At 36.5% G+C, this 22,453-nt stretch overlaps 4 protein-coding genes across 7 annotated transcripts; all 4 read right to left on the bottom strand.

The window, feature by feature from the left end:
- Positions 1-717: 717 nt before the first annotated feature.
- LOC147295260 (putative methylesterase 11, chloroplastic) lies at positions 718-3,646 on the bottom strand. Its single transcript, XM_086232317.1, has 5 exons — positions 2,343-3,646; positions 1,835-2,071; positions 1,452-1,595; positions 1,230-1,361; positions 718-1,124 (listed from the first exon to the last, which is right to left on the bottom strand). The coding sequence occupies exons 1-5, from the start codon at positions 2,721-2,723 to the stop codon at positions 834-836; spliced, it is 1,185 nt and encodes a 394-aa protein (XP_086088443.1). The 5' UTR covers positions 2,724-3,646; the 3' UTR covers positions 718-833.
- A 96-nt stretch (positions 3,647-3,742) lies between these two features.
- LOC147295259 (RNA helicase family protein) lies at positions 3,743-10,069 on the bottom strand. Of its 4 annotated transcripts, XR_015120383.1 has the most exons (14): positions 9,841-10,069; positions 9,687-9,733; positions 9,516-9,596; positions 9,160-9,376; positions 7,978-8,389; positions 7,320-7,523; positions 7,024-7,184; positions 6,620-6,805; positions 6,196-6,427; positions 5,437-5,633; positions 4,959-5,093; positions 4,562-4,759; positions 4,240-4,340; positions 3,743-4,124 (listed from the first exon to the last, which is right to left on the bottom strand). XR_015120383.1 is itself a non-coding variant. In XM_086232314.1 (13 exons), the coding sequence occupies exons 1-13, from the start codon at positions 9,924-9,926 to the stop codon at positions 4,331-4,333; spliced, it is 2,166 nt and encodes a 721-aa protein (XP_086088440.1). In that variant the 5' UTR covers positions 9,927-10,069; the 3' UTR covers positions 3,743-4,330. The 4 variants fall into 4 exon arrangements, 3 of the variants coding, with proteins under 3 accessions (XP_086088440.1, XP_086088441.1, XP_086088442.1); XM_086232314.1 differs by having other exon boundaries at positions 3,743-4,340; XM_086232315.1 differs by lacking the exon at positions 9,841-10,069 and having other exon boundaries at positions 3,743-4,340; positions 9,160-9,333.
- A 1,489-nt stretch (positions 10,070-11,558) lies between these two features.
- Positions 11,559-15,440, bottom strand: CDC48B (cell division cycle 48B). Its single transcript, XM_086233235.1, has 12 exons — positions 15,178-15,440; positions 15,032-15,076; positions 14,867-14,922; positions 14,540-14,689; positions 14,256-14,360; positions 13,848-13,947; positions 13,376-13,657; positions 13,137-13,306; positions 12,596-12,724; positions 12,335-12,422; positions 12,132-12,209; positions 11,559-12,040 (listed from the first exon to the last, which is right to left on the bottom strand). Exons 1-12 carry the CDS (start codon positions 15,337-15,339, stop codon positions 11,744-11,746), a joined length of 1,662 nt encoding a protein of 553 aa, XP_086089361.1. The 5' UTR covers positions 15,340-15,440; the 3' UTR covers positions 11,559-11,743.
- A 1,152-nt stretch (positions 15,441-16,592) lies between these two features.
- LOC147295257 (Asparagine synthase family protein) lies at positions 16,593-21,505 on the bottom strand. The gene is made up of 14 exons (XM_086232753.1): positions 21,366-21,505; positions 20,937-21,276; positions 20,641-20,831; positions 20,399-20,534; positions 20,013-20,291; positions 19,787-19,884; positions 19,416-19,527; positions 19,162-19,267; positions 18,680-18,773; positions 18,291-18,487; positions 18,111-18,210; positions 17,909-18,025; positions 17,500-17,556; positions 16,593-16,993 (listed from the first exon to the last, which is right to left on the bottom strand). Exons 1-14 carry the CDS (start codon positions 21,459-21,461, stop codon positions 16,880-16,882), a joined length of 2,037 nt encoding a protein of 678 aa, XP_086088879.1. The 5' UTR covers positions 21,462-21,505; the 3' UTR covers positions 16,593-16,879.
- Between the last annotated feature and the right edge of the window lie 948 nt (positions 21,506-22,453).

The raw sequence follows: 22,453 nt of genomic DNA, 5'->3' as shown, positions 1-22,453 counted from the left end.
AGCTGCCACACTGGGGCACGCCCCACCGAAGACCGTCTCAAATAATAACCATGAGTGTGGTGAAATTATAAAGCATCACTTCTTGCCTTTTATGACATGATTTCTTTAGCATTACTTTTAATTTAATGGTAATCCTACATTCAAGTAAGAAAAATTTAAGCTCCCTATGAAATATTTGCATTATGATTTTTCTTAGATTCTTGGCCAATTGTTTAAGTTGCATTATCGAAAAATTTATAACTTTTATTAGATAAATAACTATTCATCATTTGTTGGATTGCATTTGAGGACAAGGCATATGGCATATAATAGAGAACCCCGACGGCCGAACAAACCACCCGCCAATAATGAGTGGTGTTGATCGTCTCAAGTCTCAAGTCTCAACATTACTCATTAGTTTGATGCTTAGCCAAGTAATTAGGATAAAACGTTATGCCAGTTAGGCATTTGACGCAACCTCCTGCTGGTACATTCCATTTGTAGGCCATGCCTCAAGGCTAAATTATACAAGTAAAATGATGGTGATGGTGATGCTACTGCTGCTCTAATAATAATAATAATGAGTAGCCTTGCTTTTCTCTAAATTATATATCCATACATGATGCTTAGTAATGTCCTTTTGTCATATTATTAATTTGAATAATTCATTACAAAATAATTTGCATATTCAATGTCTATTGACAATATTGACAATATGACAATCTAACATATCAAGAAAACATTACTATCAAGACTATGATGATGCTTGATCCATTACTATATACACTCAACATTGAAGCCTATATATTATGTGCTGGGGTTCTGTAACATGCTAGATCTGGTGCAATGGGAGCTCAGCTCAGATCTAACTTTGGTGGAATCTGGGATATCTCTGCTAATATCCTATGTAAAGCCTGAGGTCTTGAGAAGAAAGGTGCATGATCAGAGCCTTTAAGTCTGAAAACCTTCTCTGGGGGGTTTGATTGTATCATGGCCTCCTGTAGAGGAACACTTATGGCATGATCTTCTTGAGTCACTATGAAAAACCGCCTGACAGAGCCATAGTTCATGTCAGAAAGAAAGAGCTTCTCTGTAACTGGTGCAAAAGGGATTGGCCTCATTGACACTGATGCCAGTGCAACATCCTGGTTAAGAAGGAGCAAAGAACAACAGCTTCAATATCAAACACTGAACTTAATGACATTTTCAAAGGCAATCAATTTTTGGCCATGTTATAAGCATATTTATACCTTTGCAGGACTTTGATTGAACAGTAAGTCTTCAGCAAATTTTTTGTCAAGATCAATAGCAGTAGGAGGCTGATCCTTCCCATTGGCATACAAGAATTTCTGAGCCTGTCGCATCAGACCATTCGAGCCTGTCTGCAATAATATGATCAAGTAGTTCAATTTATGAAGAGGAACACAAAATATATCTGGGAAAAGAAGTATAGTGTGGGGTGGAGGACATACCTGTTGAGAGAGCAGATTAAGAGTACTCTGTCCACTAGCTACCATTGTTGCAGAAATGAATATGGCTTTTGCAATTTTAGATGGAAACAACTCCATTGCAGATGAGATACATGTGCCACCAAAATCATGTCCAACCAAAATTACCTGCATTTTAGTGGGTAAAAATATATTATTTATAGTACATTATGAAATGAATCATCTTTCATCCCTTAGAGAGCTGCAAATTTGTTGAGGACTCTTTAATGGCATCAAAATAGATGTAGCATCAATATATATAAGCCTGTGAATCTGTGATTGATTGCAATTACAAGTGTTAAAGTGTTTCAATTGTGTGTGTGTGTGTGTGTGTGTGTGAGAGAGAGAGAGAGAGAGAGAGAGCAAACCTTCTTCCCATCTTCAAGCTTCTCAAGGATGTCAGTAAGTGGCTTTACATATTGTGCAAGACTTGTAATGCTGTTTGTATTAAATGAGTGAACTCCAGAACCTGTTAAGTCAACTGCATCAACCTTGAACCCAGTTTCTACTAGAAGTGTCATACTTTTATACCAACACCAAGCACCAAATCCACCTCCATGAACCAGGATGAAATGATTGGTTTCCAGACCATCAGTTTTTAAATCCTACAAATAAAAAAATCATGAAAATAAATCCAAAATTAGGAAAATATTTGAGGCATAAATGTATAAAGCCATACAGATATTGCCAAGAATTGGTCCATGGCGTTGACCAACTTAGTCAAACACTATTCCTAAAGATTCACATCATTCATTGTATTCTCAGGCTTAAAAGTAGATCATGCAATAAATGAATTAGCCAGTCGTTATTTTCCCATAATAAATGAATGAAATTAAACAACTTTGAAGCTAAAGTGCATGCAATTCCATGTCAAACCTGCTTATCAATAAGGTCAAGAGGATGAATGAGAGTATGATCTGAACGCAAACGCTGGCCAGAGCTGGAGCTTCTGGTAAAAGTTTGATTCTTTGGACCGGGGGCAGGACACACCACAGAAGTGGACCGGTTGAAGGGCAGTGATGAACCGGTTTTATGGCGGTTCTGGAAAAGCAGAACCGCCTCGAGAGCTTGCTGCTGAATAAGCAAGTCATCGGCCAGACTCTCTTTCTTCTTGGTTGAACCACCGTTTCTTCTGCTACCAGTAGAGGCCAAGAAAGGTGAAGAGTATGGTGAGCGTTTGGAGGAGTTTCTTGTGAAGTTGGTGGTCACCTCCTTGGGCTTGGGTGAGGGTGAGAAGCATTTCAATGAGTTTCCCATTTGGGCCTGCCCTTCAGAGAATGAGAGAGAGAGAGAGAGAGAGAGAGAGAGAGAGAGAGAGAGAGAGAGAGAGAGAGAGAGAGGCTCAAGTATGTGTTTTACAGGCACAGTACTAAAGTCCTGTTTTTTGTTAGAATAAAGCTGTGTGTGGTACGAAATGGGTGACTTCAAAAAGTCGCAGTTGAAAAGTGGTGCTTCATGCAAAGGCTTATAGTATTGCTGGTCCTTGAGTGTGTCTGCTTCTATACAGTACAGGGGGCTTAACTTTCATGGAAGGAAACTCGATATAGAGGAAACACAAAGTTTGACTTTGACCCCGATGTTGCAGTCCAGCATGTCATACATGACAAGGGATTTGGATTAAGTGATGAACCCAACAACCCAAGAAAACGCCAGGTTAGACTTGACCCTCTTAAACAAACAGGACATCAGGTCATTCTTCTGTTAATATATTATATATGTTGTGTTCCTATTTCTTATATGTTTAATTGCTTTGACCCAAGTTTAATGTGAAAAATGAGAAAAATAAGAAACATTAAGAGGACAAGAGGGTGTGTGTTTCAAATTTAATTTTAAAATGAATCTTCCTGTAATTTAAAGTCAAAGAAATGCCCTTTGAAATGGGGGAATAGATTCGAATGGGGCTAATTCAATCCCCTTAGTTAATAAACAAAAGAATTCAAATATTCTTTTGTCTAGCTCTTTTTATTTTTCCTGGAAGGGTCAGGTTCCAAAGGTGCTATAGCCAGACCAGACGCTTTGTGGGATTAAAGGTGTCTATTTATGCTTGTGATGATTATAATATAAGTTAACAAATCTGACGTTAGAACTCTTTGGCAATTAAAAGAAAAAATTGTGTAATGGAATATACCCTCTTACTCTCACAGAAGTGTTCACAAGACTAGCATACATATGAGGTGATTTTGTGAGAATAGGGGGTTATACCCATAACACACGTCTTTCTCCACAATTAGAAATGATTACGGATTCGAAAAACTCACATGATTGACCCAGCTTCAGAAATCTATAATACTCACAAGAGAATAAATTTGTTGGATTTATAAGTGTACATATTCCTGTATTTTGTGCAAGTACAGGCCCTTCGGGTGTTGAAAAGGTGATCTCACAAACGGCAAACCTCTTCCTCCTGACTTGGTACAAGGCTGTCATCATCCCATCAATCAACATTTAAGTCGTATTCTCACCGGAACATGTAGGATGCTATAACTGGTATCCAACATGGATTTAGTCAAGCTTAGATGCCCCAGCTGCAACAGCCAGCTTAGTTCAGCATCATATTGCCATAAAAAAGCCATTACAGGAGATTGCTTTCTTGAACAGCCTCCTAGTTGTATAAATCAATGGCCGGACAAGATTAAGGGGCTCTTCAAAAATCTGCTACTTCACAAGTAGACAACAGATGGACCTCAAACACATCATCACCATCAAGGTCCACATTCTGAGTAACTCATCAAAAAGTGAATTTTCACAACATTAAACAATATAGATATGTTACCTATGCCAGGAATCAGACATCAAAACTTGAGAATTACAGTGGAGCTTTCAACCAAGTTATCTGACATTGCAGATCCAAGGTGGGAAGTATCTTACCCATGCCTGCATGTAATATTGTAATTGTAAGAGCTTAAGGTTGAAGTATATCTTATATCATCTGTGACAAAGAAGAGAATGATATCTTACGGAAGAGAACAAGATTAGAACTAGAGAATTACATCCATGATAAGGTATGCAGTACATAAGTAAAAATGAAATTAATAACATGTATAAGTTCAATCCAAATAATGCATCCAAACAGCAATGAAAATAATCAAGCATACCTCTTTGCACTACATTCATTCTGCGTGGCATAGAATTGAGGAGCAAGCTCAGCTAACCATAAATAATCAATCCTTGTTGTGTTGCGGATGTATTTATGATTAGTTTCGACTAGTTCATTAAAAACTATGCACTCTGGTTTTTCCCGGAACAACACGGAAGACGGGTGGATCCGGACGATCTGTCCGTTTGCTAAAGCCCTGTCAATTGGTTAAGTAACTGTGAAAGGTCTTATATGACAAAAGGAGACAATTAAATAATAGACATCCTCATGACCTACAATTCAGATGTTATAAGGACATCCTCACTTACAAAGGTTGTCCTAGTGAAAGAGTAAAAGTTCGGAATCTAAAGAAACCCGCCAAAAGAATTTCAAAACATGTCGAGTAAGTTCAAGACCTGTATGTTCCCTCCGGCTGCTTTAAGGCTGCATTGAGGAAGAAAGAGGCAGCAAGACATCTTCGAAATTGAAGCATGTCGTCCCCACAAGAGGCAACACGAAGACCCATTTGTTCAACATTTCCTCGAATTTGGCTGCAAAAAAGCACCTATTCAATTTAGCGTAGGATATACGCTATATTTAGACATACAGATCTTCCCAAGGGGTGGTAATGATGTTAGCATGTGAAGACTAGAATAGGCTATTTAGTTAATTAGCTGTATATTAGCTGCTGTAATTTAGCTATTAGTTGTATGATAGCTGTAATTAGCTATTAGTATAGTTGATTTTCATACTTTCCTTATTATGACTATTGTAATATGTTTATATTCAATTCAATGAAAGGAGAAAATCATTCTGCCCATTTCTAACTAATGAATCTAGTATGAGACCAGAAGAAATATATCTATAACTCAACTAGGAATATAAATAGCCAACCTGTGAATGTCACGAGCATGCCTCAGGGAACGACTATTAATGAAATTTTCTTTGCACCATTTCCTGAGAACTTTTTCATGTTTCTCTTTACTAAGACCTGATCTCTTCTCCAAAAACTCATCAAACGCTCGATATACATTAACCAGAGTGAGGTGGTCTCCCTCTGGACTTGCAAAGCTTTTCATTGCAGTTCTTGCCTGGCCATAGGAAGATATATAAAGCACTTTAACAGGAATGAGGTGCTGAAACAAAAATGTAAGTACAATAGAACAGTATTTGTCATATCTGTGTAAAGCAACAAGATTATGGAGCAACAGTTTTCCATATTGTGAGATCATAAACCTGTGGAAACTGGGAATAACAGTTCAAGAATGGAATGTTAATCCACCAAGGCCTTGCACTAAACAGCAACTTCATTTTCATGAATCAAGTGATCAGCCCTTGCCAAGATTGGTGTTTTTAATACCAGTTGTCTGTCATCAAACCCATCCACATGATTTCCATTCATGAATTTTCTGCTTCAATTCATCCAATCAATTAATCAAATAGCCTAGCTCACCTGAATCATCTTAATTATAGACAAGATTGTTTGCAGAACACCAATACCTATTGGATTATTTTCTTACCATCACCACATTGCAAATAAATATTTTGACAAATAACTCACCCAAGTTACTTTCATTTTACTTTCAACCAATAATTCTATATAATCTTTGAGAAATTAACAGGAGACATACAGGTAATAATCCATACACATACCACTTCTAATTTCTCACGGGGAGCAAAAAATATAGATTCCACTGAGAGCATCGCAACAGTTATCAACATCTCTTCCAGGCAATTGAATTCACTTGCTAGGATTAGAGCTTTTGAATAGATAGGATCTAAGGGAAGGCGAGCCATCTGACTCCCAACTGGATTTGATAGTATACACTCATCTGTTAAAGCACCTAGCAGGTACAGTTGCTCCAGTGATTTGACAATGGACGACCTGTTCAAATGTACAATAGATTCATGTATGATAAATTTATCTGATAGACAAGAAAGCAAATATTTATTAGACGAATTAATTGCTTGAAAAAAATCCACTAAATTAGCCAATTGCTTTCTACCATCACAAGTTCCAAAAGGCATCACCAAAAGAAAAAAAAAAAAACAAAACAGAACCTATTCAAGATTTCACCTTGAAGGTTTTTCTATGAAGTCAAACCCAATGATATCATCAACACCCAGAGCTTTAAGCTGCAATATGATATTAGAGAGGTTGCACCGCTTGATCTCTGGCTTTGTCGAATCTTCAAGTCTCTCAAACTCAATCTCTGGGTAGAGGCGGAAGCACTTCCCTGGTCCTTCTCGCCCTGCACGTCCACTGCACAATAAAATCATTCATCATTAAAAATTATCTGTTCTTAAGCATCAGTTGAAATATCCAGGGGTTATCAACTAAATTGGATTACAACCATAATTTACCGATAATGATGCTACGCTGTTTCAAAGTGTTATAAAATGAGCTTCCAAAGAAACATAAACAGTTTATATAACGTAAAGTTAAATTGACAATTTTACTGTCCTCTTAACTATGCCTACCTCCTTTGAAGAGCCTGTGCTTTTGAAACAGGAACAACAATCAAAGATTCCAACCCCTTGTTCGGATCATAAGAACGGGCTTTTACAAATCCAGGATCTATAACATACTTGATTCCAGGTATTGTCACTGATGTCTCAGCAATATTTGTTGCCAATATTACCTAGCAGAACAACACAACAGGATTGGAGATTACCCAAATGAATATATATTATCAATTTCTTATGCCAACAATCACAATACATCTGAACGCTAACTATTAATACAGTATAAATGCTAATGAACAACATTAAGTTACCTTACGAAACCCAGGAGGGGCTGGTGCAAAAACTCGCATTTGCTGTTCTGACGGAAGAGATGAGAATATAGGAACAGCCACTAGTTTTTGATTTCTTTCAGGTAATTGTTTAAGTCTTTCTTTGACAAGTCTTTCCACAGATTCAATTTCTTCTTGACCCGTCAAAAATACAAGTATATCACCAGGGCCATCCTCCAGATGAATCTAATGGCGCAGAGATACATATATAAGAACATGAACATTGTTTAGGAATTTCACCATTTAAGGTCTAATGACTACTTAAAGTGCTTCAATACTTCCGAAGTCAGTTTAAGTCATAATGAGAAAGGCTATTTCCAATCAATTCCTTTAAAAACTGATGGGCAAAAAAATTGAATAGCTAGAATACGAAATAAGCATTGCATTCAAGAGCATTCCGAAAAAGAGAGAGAGAGAGAGAGAGAGAGAGAGAGAGTGGGCATGTTATCAAGTTATAAAAACAAAACCACAAATAGATTCAGAAGGTGTACTGAACAGTTTTTGTGTATGCACAAGCTAATGATGCTTTTATCCTTGGCAAAAGGAGATGAAACCTAATCACTCATATAAACTCAAACAAACTTACAACTTGCAAGCAAAAGTTTGCTTGACAGAGATACCGATGAAGAGCACTAAATACCTGAAATATGGTAGTTAATGAAGCATCTAGATAATCTTGTTCACCATGAAGAGTATAAAATATATCCACAGGAAATTGTCGCCCTTGGATGTGTACAGCTCTTGCACCACCAAAGTACTCAGAGAAAGTTCGTGCATCCAAGCTGGCAGACATGATAATTAACTTCAATGGGGTCCTTCCTTGGGATTGCTTGAGAAAACTGAAGCACTGAGCACCATTTTCTTTCTCCAACTCCATGCCATCATTTGTTTTTTTGTTTTTATTATTTTGGTGGTTATTGACAGATTTTGACCTTGCATTTTGTACATTTTTCAGCAAGCCGAGCAACACATCAGTGTGGACAGTTCTCTCATGAGCTTCATCAACAATAATGACTGAATACCTAGAGAGATAAGGATCCAATAGTGCTTCCCTGAAAGTGCACCAAACATTATATCAGTTCAGACCTGAAAAGAGAGAAAGAAAGGGGAGTGGAGGAACATTTGTGAATTATGATAAATCTTGATAGGTACACATATTAACCCTACTACAACCATGCAACATATGTAATGTTAGACAACCTCATTAATTCCATTTATTTATTCTCTGACTTACCTTGTATAGCTCTCTCTAGTCAACTCTCTTAAATGTAAATCCCAATAGTTTAGGCTTAATTCTTGTATTTGTTTTATTCACTGCTTTAGTCCTGTTTTAGACCTAGACTGTATCTATTTATTCATACCTCCAAGAGAGAAGAATACATCAGAAAATTCCCAAACTTTCATGTAATATTTGAGCCTCCTTGTCCATGTCCATATATTCCCCAACTGCTTCACCTATTTATCTCATTTCTTCTCACTCATATTCCCCAAAGCACCACGGATATTTGTTTTCAAGAGATATGTTATCTCAAAAAGCTCATAAATATTTTTTTTACTTAAAGTTTGTGGATAAGTTTCTTATAAAAAATAATTGGCAGGGTAAATATTTTTATGCACACAGGTGGTAATATTATGTTACTTTCTGACTTAAACCAAAACCTAGCCAGACTCCAAAATGAACATACGACCAAAGAGCAATTTATTAATAACAACTGTCTGGTGCATATGCCATAATTGATTGTAGAATATGTTAATGAAGCTACTAGATGAAAATATTAGAGAGCAAACAAATCGGCCTAATAAAGTTGCATATAAATTTTACCTCAGTAGCAATCCATCTGTCATGTACTTGATCCTTGTTGAACTAGAGGTCACATCATCAAATCTGATGGAGTAACCAACCTTTTCACCCAAATTAACGCCACATTCCTCAGCAACACGTTTAGCCACAGTCACAGCAGCCACACGCCTAGGTTGAGTTACCCCGATGAGTTTCCTATCACCGCAAAATCCCGCATTGTACAAAAACTGAGGTAATTCTAAAAAACATATCACAGGGAATACACCATCAAATTGAAAGCTAAGCACAATAAACTTTAAAATCCTTGGCACAAAATCAAAATAAAAACGGAAAGCGGAAACATAATTAAATATAAGTTGTGAATTCATAAAACATACGTGTTGTTTTTCCGCTTCCAGTTTCACCAACAATAATCAAAGTATCATATTTCTGAACCTCCTCGACGAGCCGTTTCTCAACTAATTAAACACCAATATTCATCTCTAAGATAAACCTTTAAAAAAAAAAAAAAATTTAATGATTATTTAGTAAATGGTCTCAGCTAATACCAGAAGCTATTGGGAGAGACTTCCTGTGCTGCGCAATCCTTTGCCTCCTAAAATTAAAACCACACATTTGAAATTAAATAACCAAAAAAAGCAATTTCATTTTGTCATTTTTCCCGAGTTTCTGAGCAACCATACAGAAAGTAATAAGCTTTACTTGGCAAAGACATCGACTTTGCGATTGTCATCGGGGAAGTTGCGGTTAGGGGTCCTTGTAGAGTGTTTGAGTCGTCCTTGAGCCATTGAAGCTCAGAAAGTAGAAAGTAATAGTGGGTTGGAAGTTGAAACTGCCCAACTGGGAAGTGAGCAGAGCGACCGAAGAAGGAAGAAGAATCAGCGAAGATGCAGAACTCGCAAGTACACTCGAAAATTTAGGGTGCGTTTGGTTTCACTCCGAAACTTGTTTTTTTGTTTTCATTTTTTATATTTATAGACAAAATATAATTTTGAAATATAAAAATGTAATATGAACTTTACAGTGAATTTTAATTTAATTTATTAACTATAAAAAGTATCAATTTGATTCATAAATTTTTTAAATTGTACCAAAATAGTACAAATGTTAACTTCCATAAAAAAATTTAACGAAAACTAGTCGTATGGACAGCAAGTGACCACATTTTTTGGTGTATTTTAGTCCGTTCATCACATTTTTATGTGACCAATTCTGTTAATTTTCTGGTGAAAGTTAACGTTTGTACTGTTTTGTTACAACTTAAAAAATCTGTGAACCAAATTGACACTTTTTATAGTTAATGAACCAAATTGAAAATCAATGTAAATTTCATGCACTATTTTTGTATTTAACCCTTTTCAATTTTGTCCTTATTAATTACCCCGTGTTTCATGTCTCTCTGCTTAAAAGCTAAACTCGGGCAGCATATTGTCTCTCATCCCACCTTACCGCCTGTCACTGATACTGGTGCTTTGAAGATGGTTCCTGAGAAAATTTTGGACCGTGGTTTAGTCACACATTAGTTGGTGCAGTGGTCTGGTTTTTCTCTTGAAGATGCAACCTAGAGAGATGCAGCTTCAGTATTTTTAAGGCCTGAGGACAGGCCTTGTCTGAAGGGGGTGGCATTGATGAGTTCCCCACTATACTTGGGCTGATATACTGGACCCTTATCTTATACTTAGGTTGTCATGAGCCTTTATCTTTATTTACTTTAGGCCTTATCCTTGTTAATTACTGTAATAGGTCAGGTGCCCATGTGGCTAGGTATCACGTTTTCCCTTCCTTAGGCTTAGGATTCCTTATTTAGTCTCTTGTATTGAAACTTATCAGTTATGAGAAATATATGAGCATTTTCTTTTGTTTTCTTCTTCCTGTTTCTTCTTTGAGTTTGGGTGTTCACCAGGGAGCTTGCGTTTAGGGGTTCTCGTAGAGTTGTTGAACCGTCCTTGAGCCATTGAAGCTCACAGAGACTTCTTAATAGTGTGGGACTGAGAGGGTGAGAGACCAAAGAAGAATCACTCAAGAAGATACGTACATAACCGAATAAGAAGAAAACGGAGGTAATGGAGTAAGGGTAAAAGTGGAAGTTAAAGTTTACTTTGGTAGAGGTGGGCTTTGAGGGCTAGGCTAATTAAGTCTAGGCCTGGAAGCTGAGGTGGGGTTTGGGATGGGTTATGGCCTGCTACAAATTAATTTTTCGAACTTCTAAATACAATAAATATGTTGACTTTTGACCAAAATAAATACAATAAAAAAACCTAAAAAACATCACAGATTAAAAAGAGATACGGAGCGCCAAACCCACCTCTGTCAATATAATAATATTTTATTCTTCATATTTAATCCCATTTTTCATCAAGAAAATATCACTTTCTTTTATTTTTGATTGGGTTGAAACTTGAAAGTCGGATATTATATCACCTGAAACAAAAGAAAATAAATAGATGGAGGGCTCTAACAAACGAACAATGTGGCAAAAATTGCACGCATCTAATCTAACATTTGCAGAATTGCAGGTAGTGGTTAGTACATGGTGTTGGGTTTGATCTGTATGTATGCATAAGCCAAATATGCACTTCGTATGCTTAGCACTTAATTCTAAGTTCTAAGCAGTAGAACCAAAAGCCAAATATGAATCAACATCTGCTTTGGTTAATGCTGGCTTTAAAGAGTCTTTTGCAGTCTGGAAATGACGATTGCACACTACAGTGGCAGATATGTTTTCCCTCAGAGCTACTATTCCAGCTTCCCTACACAGACCCTCCAGCTCAGCTCCTGTAAAGTGCTCAGTGTCTTTTGCTATTTGTTTGAGATCAACATTATCTCCTATTCTCATGTTCCGAGTATGTACACGAAGTATTTCATATCGACCTTCTAAATCCGGTGGTTGGACAAAGAGCACCTACAATTTCACCAAGTAACTGAGCTCTAAACCATGCCAGATTTTGCGAGTAATAACAAGGCAAAATCATATGACAGAACAAACTTCTTACCAAATCAAAACGCCCCGGGCGAACTAATGCTGCATCAATTGCACGAGGACGATTTGTAGCAGCCAAAACAAAGACTCCCTATAAAACAAATGAGAATACAATTTTAAAACCATGGAAAATGAGAACTGATGCAGCATCGATACCTCTCACAGATTGATTAAATTATTCGAAAGTAATATAATTTTATGGGATATAGTGTTTACTTTAGCCTCTTCTAAACCATCCATTTCAGTCAGCAAAGTAGATAGAAGCCTCTCTCCAACAGTACTGCTGTTGCTTGAACTCCCACCCCTGCCATTTAAGGAAGATGAAAAAGTTATGGAACTTGTATGTATTCTGTAGGAGCCCATCATGGAAACTTTCATTAGATTGTAAATTTTTTCCAGACAACATAACATAAAAATTAAGTCATAGTAAATGTTAATCCTACAAAGAACAGTATAGGATAACTGCAACAGACTAACCGTTTGGCAGCAACTACATCTGCCTCATCGAAGAATATTATGCTGGGTGCTGCAAGGCGAGCTCTCCGAAAGGTATTGCGCAGCAAAGCTTCACCCTCTCCAACATACATTGAAAACAATTCTGCACCACTGATTCAAAGTTTATGAGATTCAGGCATGCAACTCTTTAATTTGTCAACAGACTAATTGTATTTGTAAAACCATAAATAGCCTTTAAGGTGAGCAGCTTCCTTCCAATGAATAATTAAAGGTGACATTTTGTTTCAGCAAATCAGCCTGACACTAAATTTTACTTTTGAGATTGCACATTTTGTTTCACCTACCCCTTTGATCTGGAAAAAAGGCACCTAACTTTATGATCTTCAGCCTTGAATAATTTCTAAGAGAAATATATCCTAAGAAATGGGCTTCAGCCCAAACAAAATAAAAGGTATTTAAGCAACCCAATACAGTATTCTAAATCGGTACCATGAATAAGTCAATCATTTTAAGATTCTCCTGTTAATATATCCCTCTTGAAGACTACAAAAGAAGTTCAAACCTCAAGGAAAAAAAAGAAGCTTGGGCAGAATGTGCAGCAGCTTTAGCAAGGGTGGTTTTTGAGCATCCTGGAGGACCATAGAGGAGAATTCCCCGCATGGGTGATATTCCCAGCCTTGAAAACACAGTAGAATATTTAATAGGCCACTCAACAGCTTGCTGGAGCTTTTTCTGTAAATGAGAAAGGTATAATTAGTACCATCAGACTCCAAACCAGAATGAATACAAAAATTTACACACCTTCAAGTCTTTTAATCCTCCTATATCTTCCCAAGTCACCTTGGGGATTTCCACAGTGACACCTCTTGTTATACTTGGGCTAACCACAGACCTTGCATGCTTCCAGTCTTCTATTGATAAGCTAAACGCACCATCTTTATTGGCATCTGAATACCTTTTCATTGCAGACAAGGCAGCCTCACGACATAAAGCTTCCAGGTCAGCCCCAACAAATCCATTGCAAGATGTAGCTATGGCTTGCAGGTCAACATTGGGATCCATAGGAACCTTTCTTGTGTAGAGCTGAACAATCACTAGCAAAGTTATAATTATATCTAACACCCATATCTCTCGCCCTCTCCAACGTTCTATTAAACTAGCTGAAAAACAACTGGATTTAAAAATAATAATAATGGGTAGTAATTTGAGAGGTTGATTGACAGTACCGCAAAAGCCCAGATTGCTTACAAAATTCGGAAAGAATCATTCTCACCTTGAGAATTTGAAAGCGTTCATCTTCAGTAGGTGTAGTAACTTCAATTTCAACATCAAAACGCCCAGACCTTCTTAGTGCTGGGTCAATTGCTTCAACTCTTTGTAGTTTGAATGTAGAAACCAGATATTAGTAAATTTAGTAAAACAATATGAAATAGCATAGAAGGAATAAAATTGTCTAATACAACAGCCACTTAGTTCTGCTGAAAATTGGTTAATTGGCTATGAGATGAACAGAATGCAGGAAAAAAATTAACAAGGACAGAATATCAGGAAAGCTTAAAACCATGATGAAATAACAGATCATAGCCCTCATCAAACCATCATATATTGAAAAAATGCTTACACATTATCAACTGGTATATAACCAGATAAAATCACATCATAAATTCTAGAATAAAAATACCTGTTAGTGGATGCAACAACAACAACTTGTGGTACAGATGTTGAGGAAGTCTTGGAGTCCATCAATGTAAAGAGTTGAGAGGTTATACGAACATCTTGCTCTCTTCTGCAATTCAAACATAACTTAAACATGTTAAAAGACAAGAGTAAACAAAGATAACAACCAGCAAGGAACAAGTGAAGCAAACAAGTAACAGTTTTTCAGAAACGAATAATAAAGAGACAATGCAAGCGTGTTCAAGGACCAATTAACATCCATCTTCATTTAGAGAGTAAATCAAATACCTCGAATCACGGCGAGGACAGAGTGCATCTATTTCATCTATAAAGATAACTGATGGCTTCCCTGACAATGTATGCGATGACGCCTCTAAGAATGCCTCCCGTAAAAATCTCTCACTTTCTCCAGCATGTGCTTTGTGAACAGAATGTGGACTTTAGAAAATACCATCAAAACAAGACAGAGATTAATAAGAAATTTAAAACACTTGAGCATAACATCATATAACTAATTACAAGTCAAGAGTAACATTCCAAAACACATCATTTTATTTGTACCGCGAAGATTAAAGCAGAGATTAAAGATCAAAGTATTGGGTAGGAATATGGTACCTGATGACAATTAAATGTGCACCACATTCTCGAACCACTGCACGTACCAAGCTTGTCTAACATGAGAGAAAAATAAAATTTCATAAACGCAAAATTAGCAACCAATTTTTAAACTTCAATAATGAGCAAACAAGTAAAAACCTTAGAAAAAGGACCATTCAATACCTTTCCTGTGCCTGGTGGACCGTAGAGAAGCAAACCTCGAGGCCACTGAAGGAAAACCCAGAAACCCAATTGAATTAGATGGATATTAGAGGCGGTATAAGACTAAAGGTAGCAGAAGAGAAAGAGTGAGTGTTCTTATGTGTTACTTTGAGACCGAGTTTTTGTGCTTCACGTGAATAGAGAAGAGGGTAGATGATGAGTTCTCTGAGAGCTTGGAGAGCTTCAGCGTTGCCACCTATGGCTTCCTCTGCTCTCCATTGGTCCTTGTTATTGGTGTTATTGCTGCTACAGGAGCTATGGCTCTCCATCTCGGCGACAGAGAGAGGAGACCTGAGAAAGGAGAAGCTCTGTCTGTGACTGTGACTGTCACCGTTTAACGGCGCTAGACGTGGTAGAGAACTGAGGAGGAGGTCAGGCAAAATTGCAATTAGACCCTTCAAAGGTTGAAAATATCATTCACACACACTGCCCAAAATTAAAATACAAAAACAAAATTTCAAAAGGAAAAGTGAGGGAAATTCTATTCGTACCCTCCCCTAAATTTGTTCATTGTATGATTGTATCTCTACTTTTTTTTTAATAACATTAAACTCAATTCTACACTTTAAATAAAATAAAAAGAAAAAAGAAAAAAAATACACCAGCTCTCCAAACCCTAGTAGAACAAGAATTGTGAGCCTATGATACAACTTAAGCCTTTCATCTACCCCATAACATACATAATGCATAAAAAGCTCGCAAACAGATTTGATTTTCCAACTAACATTTTAATTACAATCGTTGAATGGCTCTTATTTTATGATCTTGTTCACCTTGTTGTCTTGTTGTCATATGTAAGACACTAATACGGCGGCAAATTATTATTGATGTAATTAAATGTCATTCAAATATGTTATGGTTAATTACCTATGATTGATATATAGGTATTAGTAGAAGAGAATTAGATCTTCTCCCTTACTTCCCTGCAATGTTGGTATCAAGCTTAAATCTAAATCAATTGTCTTCAAAAGCTCAAATTTGAGTTTGGTACTAGCTTTGCAATGGAGCAAGGCAGAAAATCCAAGTCCTAGTAGAAGTCTTCGGCAACATGAAGGTTTTTGGTCCCTAGTCCAAACAAACTTTACTCTCTTAGAAACAATCAAAAGGCAGGAGAAGCTAGGAGAACTATTCATGGACGCTCGAGCATTTACTTCAAATATAGTTGGTTGTTTTTCTCAAGACAAGTAGACAAATTAGTAAATTACCCTTTTTTTCATTTATTTTTCTTTCCGGTAGGCAATTGCAGTGTTTTTTCTTTTACATGATTTATTAAGGGTAATTGTATCTCTATTTTTCTTTTTCTTTTTTAATATACAAATTTAAAGTCAGTTGTACACTTATTTATGGTGAATTACTTTAGGGTGTAGAATAATTCTTTTAAAGCTTACAATTTAGTGTTCGACTCTCAAATTTTGAGAAAAACACTTTCAACATACGCCAGTAACAATAAGGTTGCCAATGTAATTTTTCAAAACTTCCGCGGTCGCGATAATTATTCAAAGCCATAGTTGCAAACGGGATCTTCCACAAAAATTGCATAATATCAGACACCAGATCAATTACGAAAGGCCCAAATTTTTGCAAATCCAATCATACAAAGTAATACGACATAATAATCGTATGTAATTAAACACCAGAGGAACAAAAAGATCAAAGATGCATGCAAATGTGCATAAAGCAATGTGGTTTCTGACTCCTTCACAATCATCATTTCCAAGACACTCACAAAAAGACAGCCATGTAGAATTAAGCAGACTGAAAGCAGATGGAGAGGTAAACATGTCTCTGGCCTTGCATCAAAGAATCCCACTAAGCCATGTCTGACCGCTTGTGAATTACTGCACTTCCCGCAGATGCCTGATTTGCTGCACGGTTACTTCCAAAATTCTTTCGGTTTGATTCCCTTGCAATTCTTGAACCAAACTAAATAAGAAAAGCAGAAAATTCAACGATTAAATCACCTTAACTATCAAAGAGAAATGAAAAAAGTAAAGATAAGTACATTAACTATAAAACTGTTCTGGATAAGTACATTAACTATAAAACAGTCTGTACATAACCAGCTTTTATGTGCTGCTGTCTGAAGTTTAATTCATCACATTTTGTGACATTTATAATGACTGACACCAAATAAAATTAGTTTTGTTTATTTTCACGATTGTTCAAAAAAATAGACCCCTGATAATATCATAATACTAGAAACAAACAAAACCATAGTTCAATCCATCTTGAAAATCCAATAATATGCATCTTGGGGAATGGATTTACTATTTCCAAGAAAACCAAAGGACAAGTACAAGGCAAATTGAAATTAAAAGTTCAATAGAAGATGCATGGATGTTTGAATTCTAAAAATCCTTCAAAGTTCTGTGCAAGCTCCAAAAAAAATAGGGAAAAGAAAAAGAGAGAGACACAGAAAAGACTAACACCTGTATAGCTCTTTTAGGCAGAGCAGCAGCTTCATATAAACCAAGCAATTCTGCAACCTTCATAGCACATAATAGGAAAGCATTTTAGCGTTTGGTCATGATTCACCATTTCAGATAACAACTTTAAAAGCCTGACAGCATTTTATTCAGTACACATTAAGTGCAAAAGTAGACCTATGAAAAAGTGTTTTGAGATAAGGCTCTGGAAAATAGAAAGGGAGAAGAAACCCAAAGAGAAAAGGGGGAAAGGGCTTGACAGCCTTGACCTATCAGCAAAAGTAACCATAAACATATAAAATTATTGGCTTTCTAATAGAGTGAATAACCAATGTTTTGCATGGTTCCACACAGTTCTAATTTAGGGTCAAATGATGCAACTCAAATACTGAACAAAGGTATTAGCACTGACCTCTCTCAGAATCTTCTTATCTCCAATTCCACTTGGTTGATCAAGGTTGGTAACCTCCCAGAGTGGAAACCCAAGTAAAATTCTTATAACATCTTCATCCAAGAAAGGAAACCTTGCCTAGAATAAATTAAGACTAGACAATCAACACATAGCACAAGTCAAGGAGACAATAAATATTATTTGTCCAAGTTCTTAGCAATACCTCCTTGCCATTGTCAGCAATGCACCGATCATCTCTCCCAAGGTTTCTTTTCCAAATTCTCTGCATGTCCAATTTCATTTCCTCATGCAGTCCAAGCCAACTGATAACTCATTAGACAACCAGAATGAATACCCCAAAGAATGCAATAATTCTCTACAAGACAACAATATATTTGCATACCTCCCACTTCTATATTTTGTTCTGTGCCTACCATAGCCAGCACATTGCTCATCTGCACCGGAACCAACAAGGACAATTCTAGCCTTGGACTTGTATTTGACACATTGAGGATCCTCAACATTATATTTGCTATTTTCCTCGTACACCCATCCATCACCACCAGAAGCCAGCCATAAAGCTATTCCTATATTTAAGTCCTACAAAACTAAATAAAATATTTTACCTATTGGAAAAATGTATCTTGGGACATGTTGCATACTTGTGATTTTTTTTTTTTTTTTTGAAAAGAAAAACATACTTGTGATAACAACATAAGAATATAACTACCAGCAGCAAACGTATCCTGGACACATGCAAACTACACTAAACCATAGAATGAAAATGGGTACCATGTAGGTGTTGGCAGGGTTTATGAGCGACAAGACATGCTTTGTTTCAAAGGTCAACTTTGATAAGTCAGCATCAATCTCCACGAGTTTCCACCTGCATTTCAATCCCATGTAGTAAGGAACACCATAAACAAGATGACAGATTAACCTATCATTCCATCAATGACTTTAATCCAGCGCCAAGTTATATTGAGTACAAGGACCATAAACGCTTCTTCATAAAGCAGGTTGGCGCTGGACTGTGTTTAGCATTTCCCAAATTCATAAAGCACAAGCACAAAGCAAAGAACCAAATTTGTGCTGATATCAAAACCTTCAAATGAAAATTTAAAAAATAAAAAAAAAAGAATATCAAAACCTTTAAATGAAGTTCAAATGTGCTAACATACTAAACATAAATTATGCAAAATATATTATTTTATGCACATGTTGAGCCAATAAACCTTAAACAAAGACACTCATGAGAAAAGTTTAGTGTGTACTTTCTTGAAGGTGCAATTCTTCTCAGTTCGTTTACTCCTGCCTTAGCAGAGATTCTATCAGGAGCAGACTGACCATCAAAGCTCACATTAAGTAGATCAATCTCATCTGCCAACAGAAATTTAAATAGAAAATCAACTCAGCAAAAGATTGATACACAAAGATTCCACAATGCAAAACGTAAACAGAGTTTCTTCAGGCAAACATTGAACATTAGGCAAAAGACTGCTGACCTAGCTTATGCAGCAACACTTACAGCTCGGATCTAGGCACTCATGCAATAATGCTGCAATTATCATAGAATCCAATCCACCAGAAAAAAGAACTGCCACCGGTACAAGTTCCTTATCCATATCATGTGTACCTGCCTATTTATTCCAACCAAAAGTGTTTGATATCAATAATACCAAAATATATAAATCACTTACCGCCTACCTCCCATGCTGTCATATACACAGAGTTCCCAAAAATCCAAGCTAAAATCCATAAAGATATTTTCTTTCAATTTGGAGTCAAACCACACCAATGAACCACAAAAAGTTAAAAGTACTTCATCATTCATTATTAAAAGTATCCTAGAACATACAACCAGAACAATAATGATTCAGTAGAATAAGAGTTCTGAACCTGAAAAATTGTATGTAGTGAAGAGCGACGCTTAACAGATTCCCTTAAAGCAATCAGCACAGTCTGTGCTGGCACTGAAGTTGAAGCTTGTATAGGCCCTACTCAGTCAAAACAAAAGGCACAATAACAATCTCAGACAACAACACCCAAACTAAAATCATGCTGAATTAAGTTTAGATTTTTCTGACTAAAAGATAAGACTTTCTGCACCATAGATGATATTAACCTGATTTAGATGGCATTATATCCAAATTAACTGAGTGCATATCGCATTGCCCTCTTAGCATCGTACAAGGGGAAATATGCAACTCTTCGTGTTTGGGTTCAACAGAAGTTCTCTCCCATTTTATAAGTTCTTCTAGCATGGCATTAGTCCATTCATGCTTTTTCACTTCACCAACCAAAAACCCGTCAAGATCTGGGGCATCAATAGATATACTGTATATCCCACATGAAAGCTCTTCCCAAAAACAAACTTTGGTAGTTCCATTTTCAGCTTCAAAATCTACAGTGCATTGACATTAATCAATAAAGACAGTTCTCTTTGCATAAGATTCAAGATTTAGCTTCAAAATTAGCAAGACGAGTTACGCTCTACCGAGAAATATATACCAGAAGAAGGCTCATTTGAAGAAACAGATGATACGGACGATAGCAGAAACCGAGAGTCTTCCACTGTCGGCCAGTGAACAAGAATACTCCGCCGACCAAATGCATCTCGACCAAACCACAGAGTTCTTGAACTTTCCTATACATGGAATTACATATGGAATTCATAAACAATATCCCTAACAAGACAAATTCTGCAGCAAATTCTAGTCAAAACTAAAACGAAACTTACCACTTGGAGTTACCTGCCAATAGATGATAGCCCAAGGCCCTTTGATCCTGGAAAGAACATCTGGGACAGACCCTTTACCCATATCATCAAAATAATTTGTTTGATGCAAATGGGGATTGCAAGAGCAGCACTCTCCCAGCAACTGGATAAGAACTTCACTGTCATTCTCATCACTGGCAATGTCTATTCCCCCAAATATTTCACCTTCCAAAAACAACAATCAAAAAAGAACCCAACTTCAATACACAACAGCAAGCAAACTCTAAAAATACAACGCAAATCTCTAAAAGAAACAAAAGATTTATATACCATTATAAACAAGGATATTCTTAGACGAATCTATCAAGGGCTGAACTACTGGGTTTACTCCCCTGAGCTGCAAAGTCGCACCAAGGAAGAGCAATTCAGCTGCAGAGCTGGGTACGGTGCAGAACTGGCTTTGCACATGATGTGTTTGTTCATTTGCCAAAGAGAAACAATTGCTTTTGCCTTCAGAATCAGACCCCTCCACACCCTCAATGCAAGTCACAATTTCTCGCTCCGGGACACAACTTGAAACAGTTGAATGGAGAAGCAGCTTCGTGCTGCCTAAGCTATCGGGACCCCTCCTCCGTAAAGCGGCTCTGAGGTCGTCTATGGTGAACAGTACCTGCACAAGACCAACAAAGGTAGTTATTAGTCAAATGGCTGAGCCAAAATGGCTTTGATTATTGAACAAGAAACGAAAAAGAGACCGACTTGCTCGGACTTGGGGACTGGAGATGTGGCGGTATCGAGAAGCAGAGACGATAAATCAAAACGAATGCCGCAGATTATCAGAGCGATTCCGCACATCTCTAGCTATGTGATTTGAGGGGTTTAAGGGTTTTGGCTATGTTTTTCGACTTTTACACATTCGCATCTTAATTATAAACACAGCTCTTAGATCACGGTTTCAAGCCGTTTCATCATAAAATTCAAAGTTTTCTACTATAACTAGTCAATAATTGCGAGACTACAAGTCTCGAGTTTGAATTTCTCTTACCTCAGTGTCGTTTGATTGAAAGAAAAAAAAAAAAGCTAGTTCTCAATGTCGTTTGATTATAAGAACAAAAAAAAAACCTAGTTCTCACTTCTCAGTGTTGTTTGATTAAAAGAAAAAAAGCTAGTTGATGGATGCTAACTTATTATAGAGTTAGCATTGAAAAAAAAGCTAGTTTTCATGAAAAATATAAGCATTGATATTTTTGTTTAACAACATGAACATATTTGAATTGTTGGATTATAGAAATTTAAATTAAATACACTAATCGTTTGACAATCTAATAAGTAATAACAACCTTATAATTTAAATAAAAATTGACCAGTCGAGAAATTAGTCATTGTATGTGCTATAATTGTTATAAATATATGCATGGCTTATATATAACATCTATGTCATGACATGCATGTGGGGGTACTATTGCTATGCGATATATGGATTCAATATTTGTTGCAGTAAAAAACTTATGTATAACAATAATGATAGAAATATGGTACACAGTGTTGTATCAAAATGAGGTCTTCTTAACATTACAAATTCATGTCACCAAACTTCAACCGTAAATTTTGTCGTATACAATAATCTAATAATCAATTTCTCAAATATTATCATATTAAGTCTCTCTTCATACAATGGAAGTAAAAGAGAGCAAATTTGTATCCACAAAGTCATAGTTTGATATCCTCCTCCAAATTTAAATTTAGTTATACAAAAAAATTGCAATGTAATGTCAATTTTTATCAAGATACTAACCAAAAAAAGAAGCATACCTAAAGAATGAATAGATATTAACAAAATGAGTTTA

This window comes from Dryas octopetala, chromosome 2 (assembly GCF_963921425.1).
Source record: "Dryas octopetala chromosome 2, drDryOcto1.1, whole genome shotgun sequence".
NCBI classification, from domain to species: domain Eukaryota; kingdom Viridiplantae; phylum Streptophyta; class Magnoliopsida; order Rosales; family Rosaceae; genus Dryas; species Dryas octopetala.
The sequence above is the reverse complement of the archived record's forward strand: the minus strand, read 5'-3'. Positions and strand labels throughout refer to the sequence as shown.

What these genes read in the sequence shown, in the direction of transcription:
- CDC48B (XM_086233235.1), bottom strand. Translation starts at nt 15,339, where the DNA reads ATGGAGAGCCATAGCTCCTGTAGCAGCAATAACACCAATAACAAGGAC. An exon ending in CACAAAAACTCGGTCTCAAA is followed by an intron (nt 15,077 to 15,177) that starts GTAACACATAAG and finishes GTTTTCCTTCAG; the next exon opens with TGGCCTCGAGGTTTGCTTCT. An exon ending in GCACATTTAATTGTCATCAG is followed by an intron (nt 14,690 to 14,866) that starts GTACCATATTCC and finishes TATTTTCTAAAG; the next exon opens with TCCACATTCTGTTCACAAAG.
- LOC147295257 (XM_086232753.1), bottom strand. Translation starts at nt 21,461, where the DNA reads ATGTGCGGAATCGCTCTGATAATCTGCGGCATTCGTTTTGATTTATCG. An exon ending in GGGCTATCATCTATTGGCAG is followed by an intron (nt 20,535 to 20,640) that starts GTAACTCCAAGT and finishes TTCCATGTATAG; the next exon opens with GAAAGTTCAAGAACTCTGTG. An exon ending in TTCAAATGAGCCTTCTTCTG is followed by an intron (nt 20,292 to 20,398) that starts GTATATATTTCT and finishes AATGCACTGTAG; the next exon opens with ATTTTGAAGCTGAAAATGGA.
- LOC147295260 (XM_086232317.1), bottom strand. Translation starts at nt 2,723, where the DNA reads ATGGGAAACTCATTGAAATGCTTCTCACCCTCACCCAAGCCCAAGGAG. An exon ending in AGCTTGAAGATGGGAAGAAG is followed by an intron (nt 1,596 to 1,834) that starts GTTTGCTCTCTC and finishes ACTAAAATGCAG; the next exon opens with GTAATTTTGGTTGGACATGA. An exon ending in TTAATCTGCTCTCTCAACAG is followed by an intron (nt 1,362 to 1,451) that starts GTATGTCCTCCA and finishes ATATTATTGCAG; the next exon opens with ACAGGCTCGAATGGTCTGAT.
- LOC147295259 (XM_086232314.1), bottom strand. Translation starts at nt 9,926, where the DNA reads ATGGCTCAAGGACGACTCAAACACTCTACAAGGACCCCTAACCGCAAC. An exon ending in GCACAGGCTCTTCAAAGGAG is followed by an intron (nt 6,806 to 7,023) that starts GTAGGCATAGTT and finishes TTTATTGTGCAG; the next exon opens with TGGACGTGCAGGGCGAGAAG. An exon ending in TTCATAGAAAAACCTTCAAG is followed by an intron (nt 6,428 to 6,619) that starts GTGAAATCTTGA and finishes ACATTTGAACAG; the next exon opens with GTCGTCCATTGTCAAATCAC.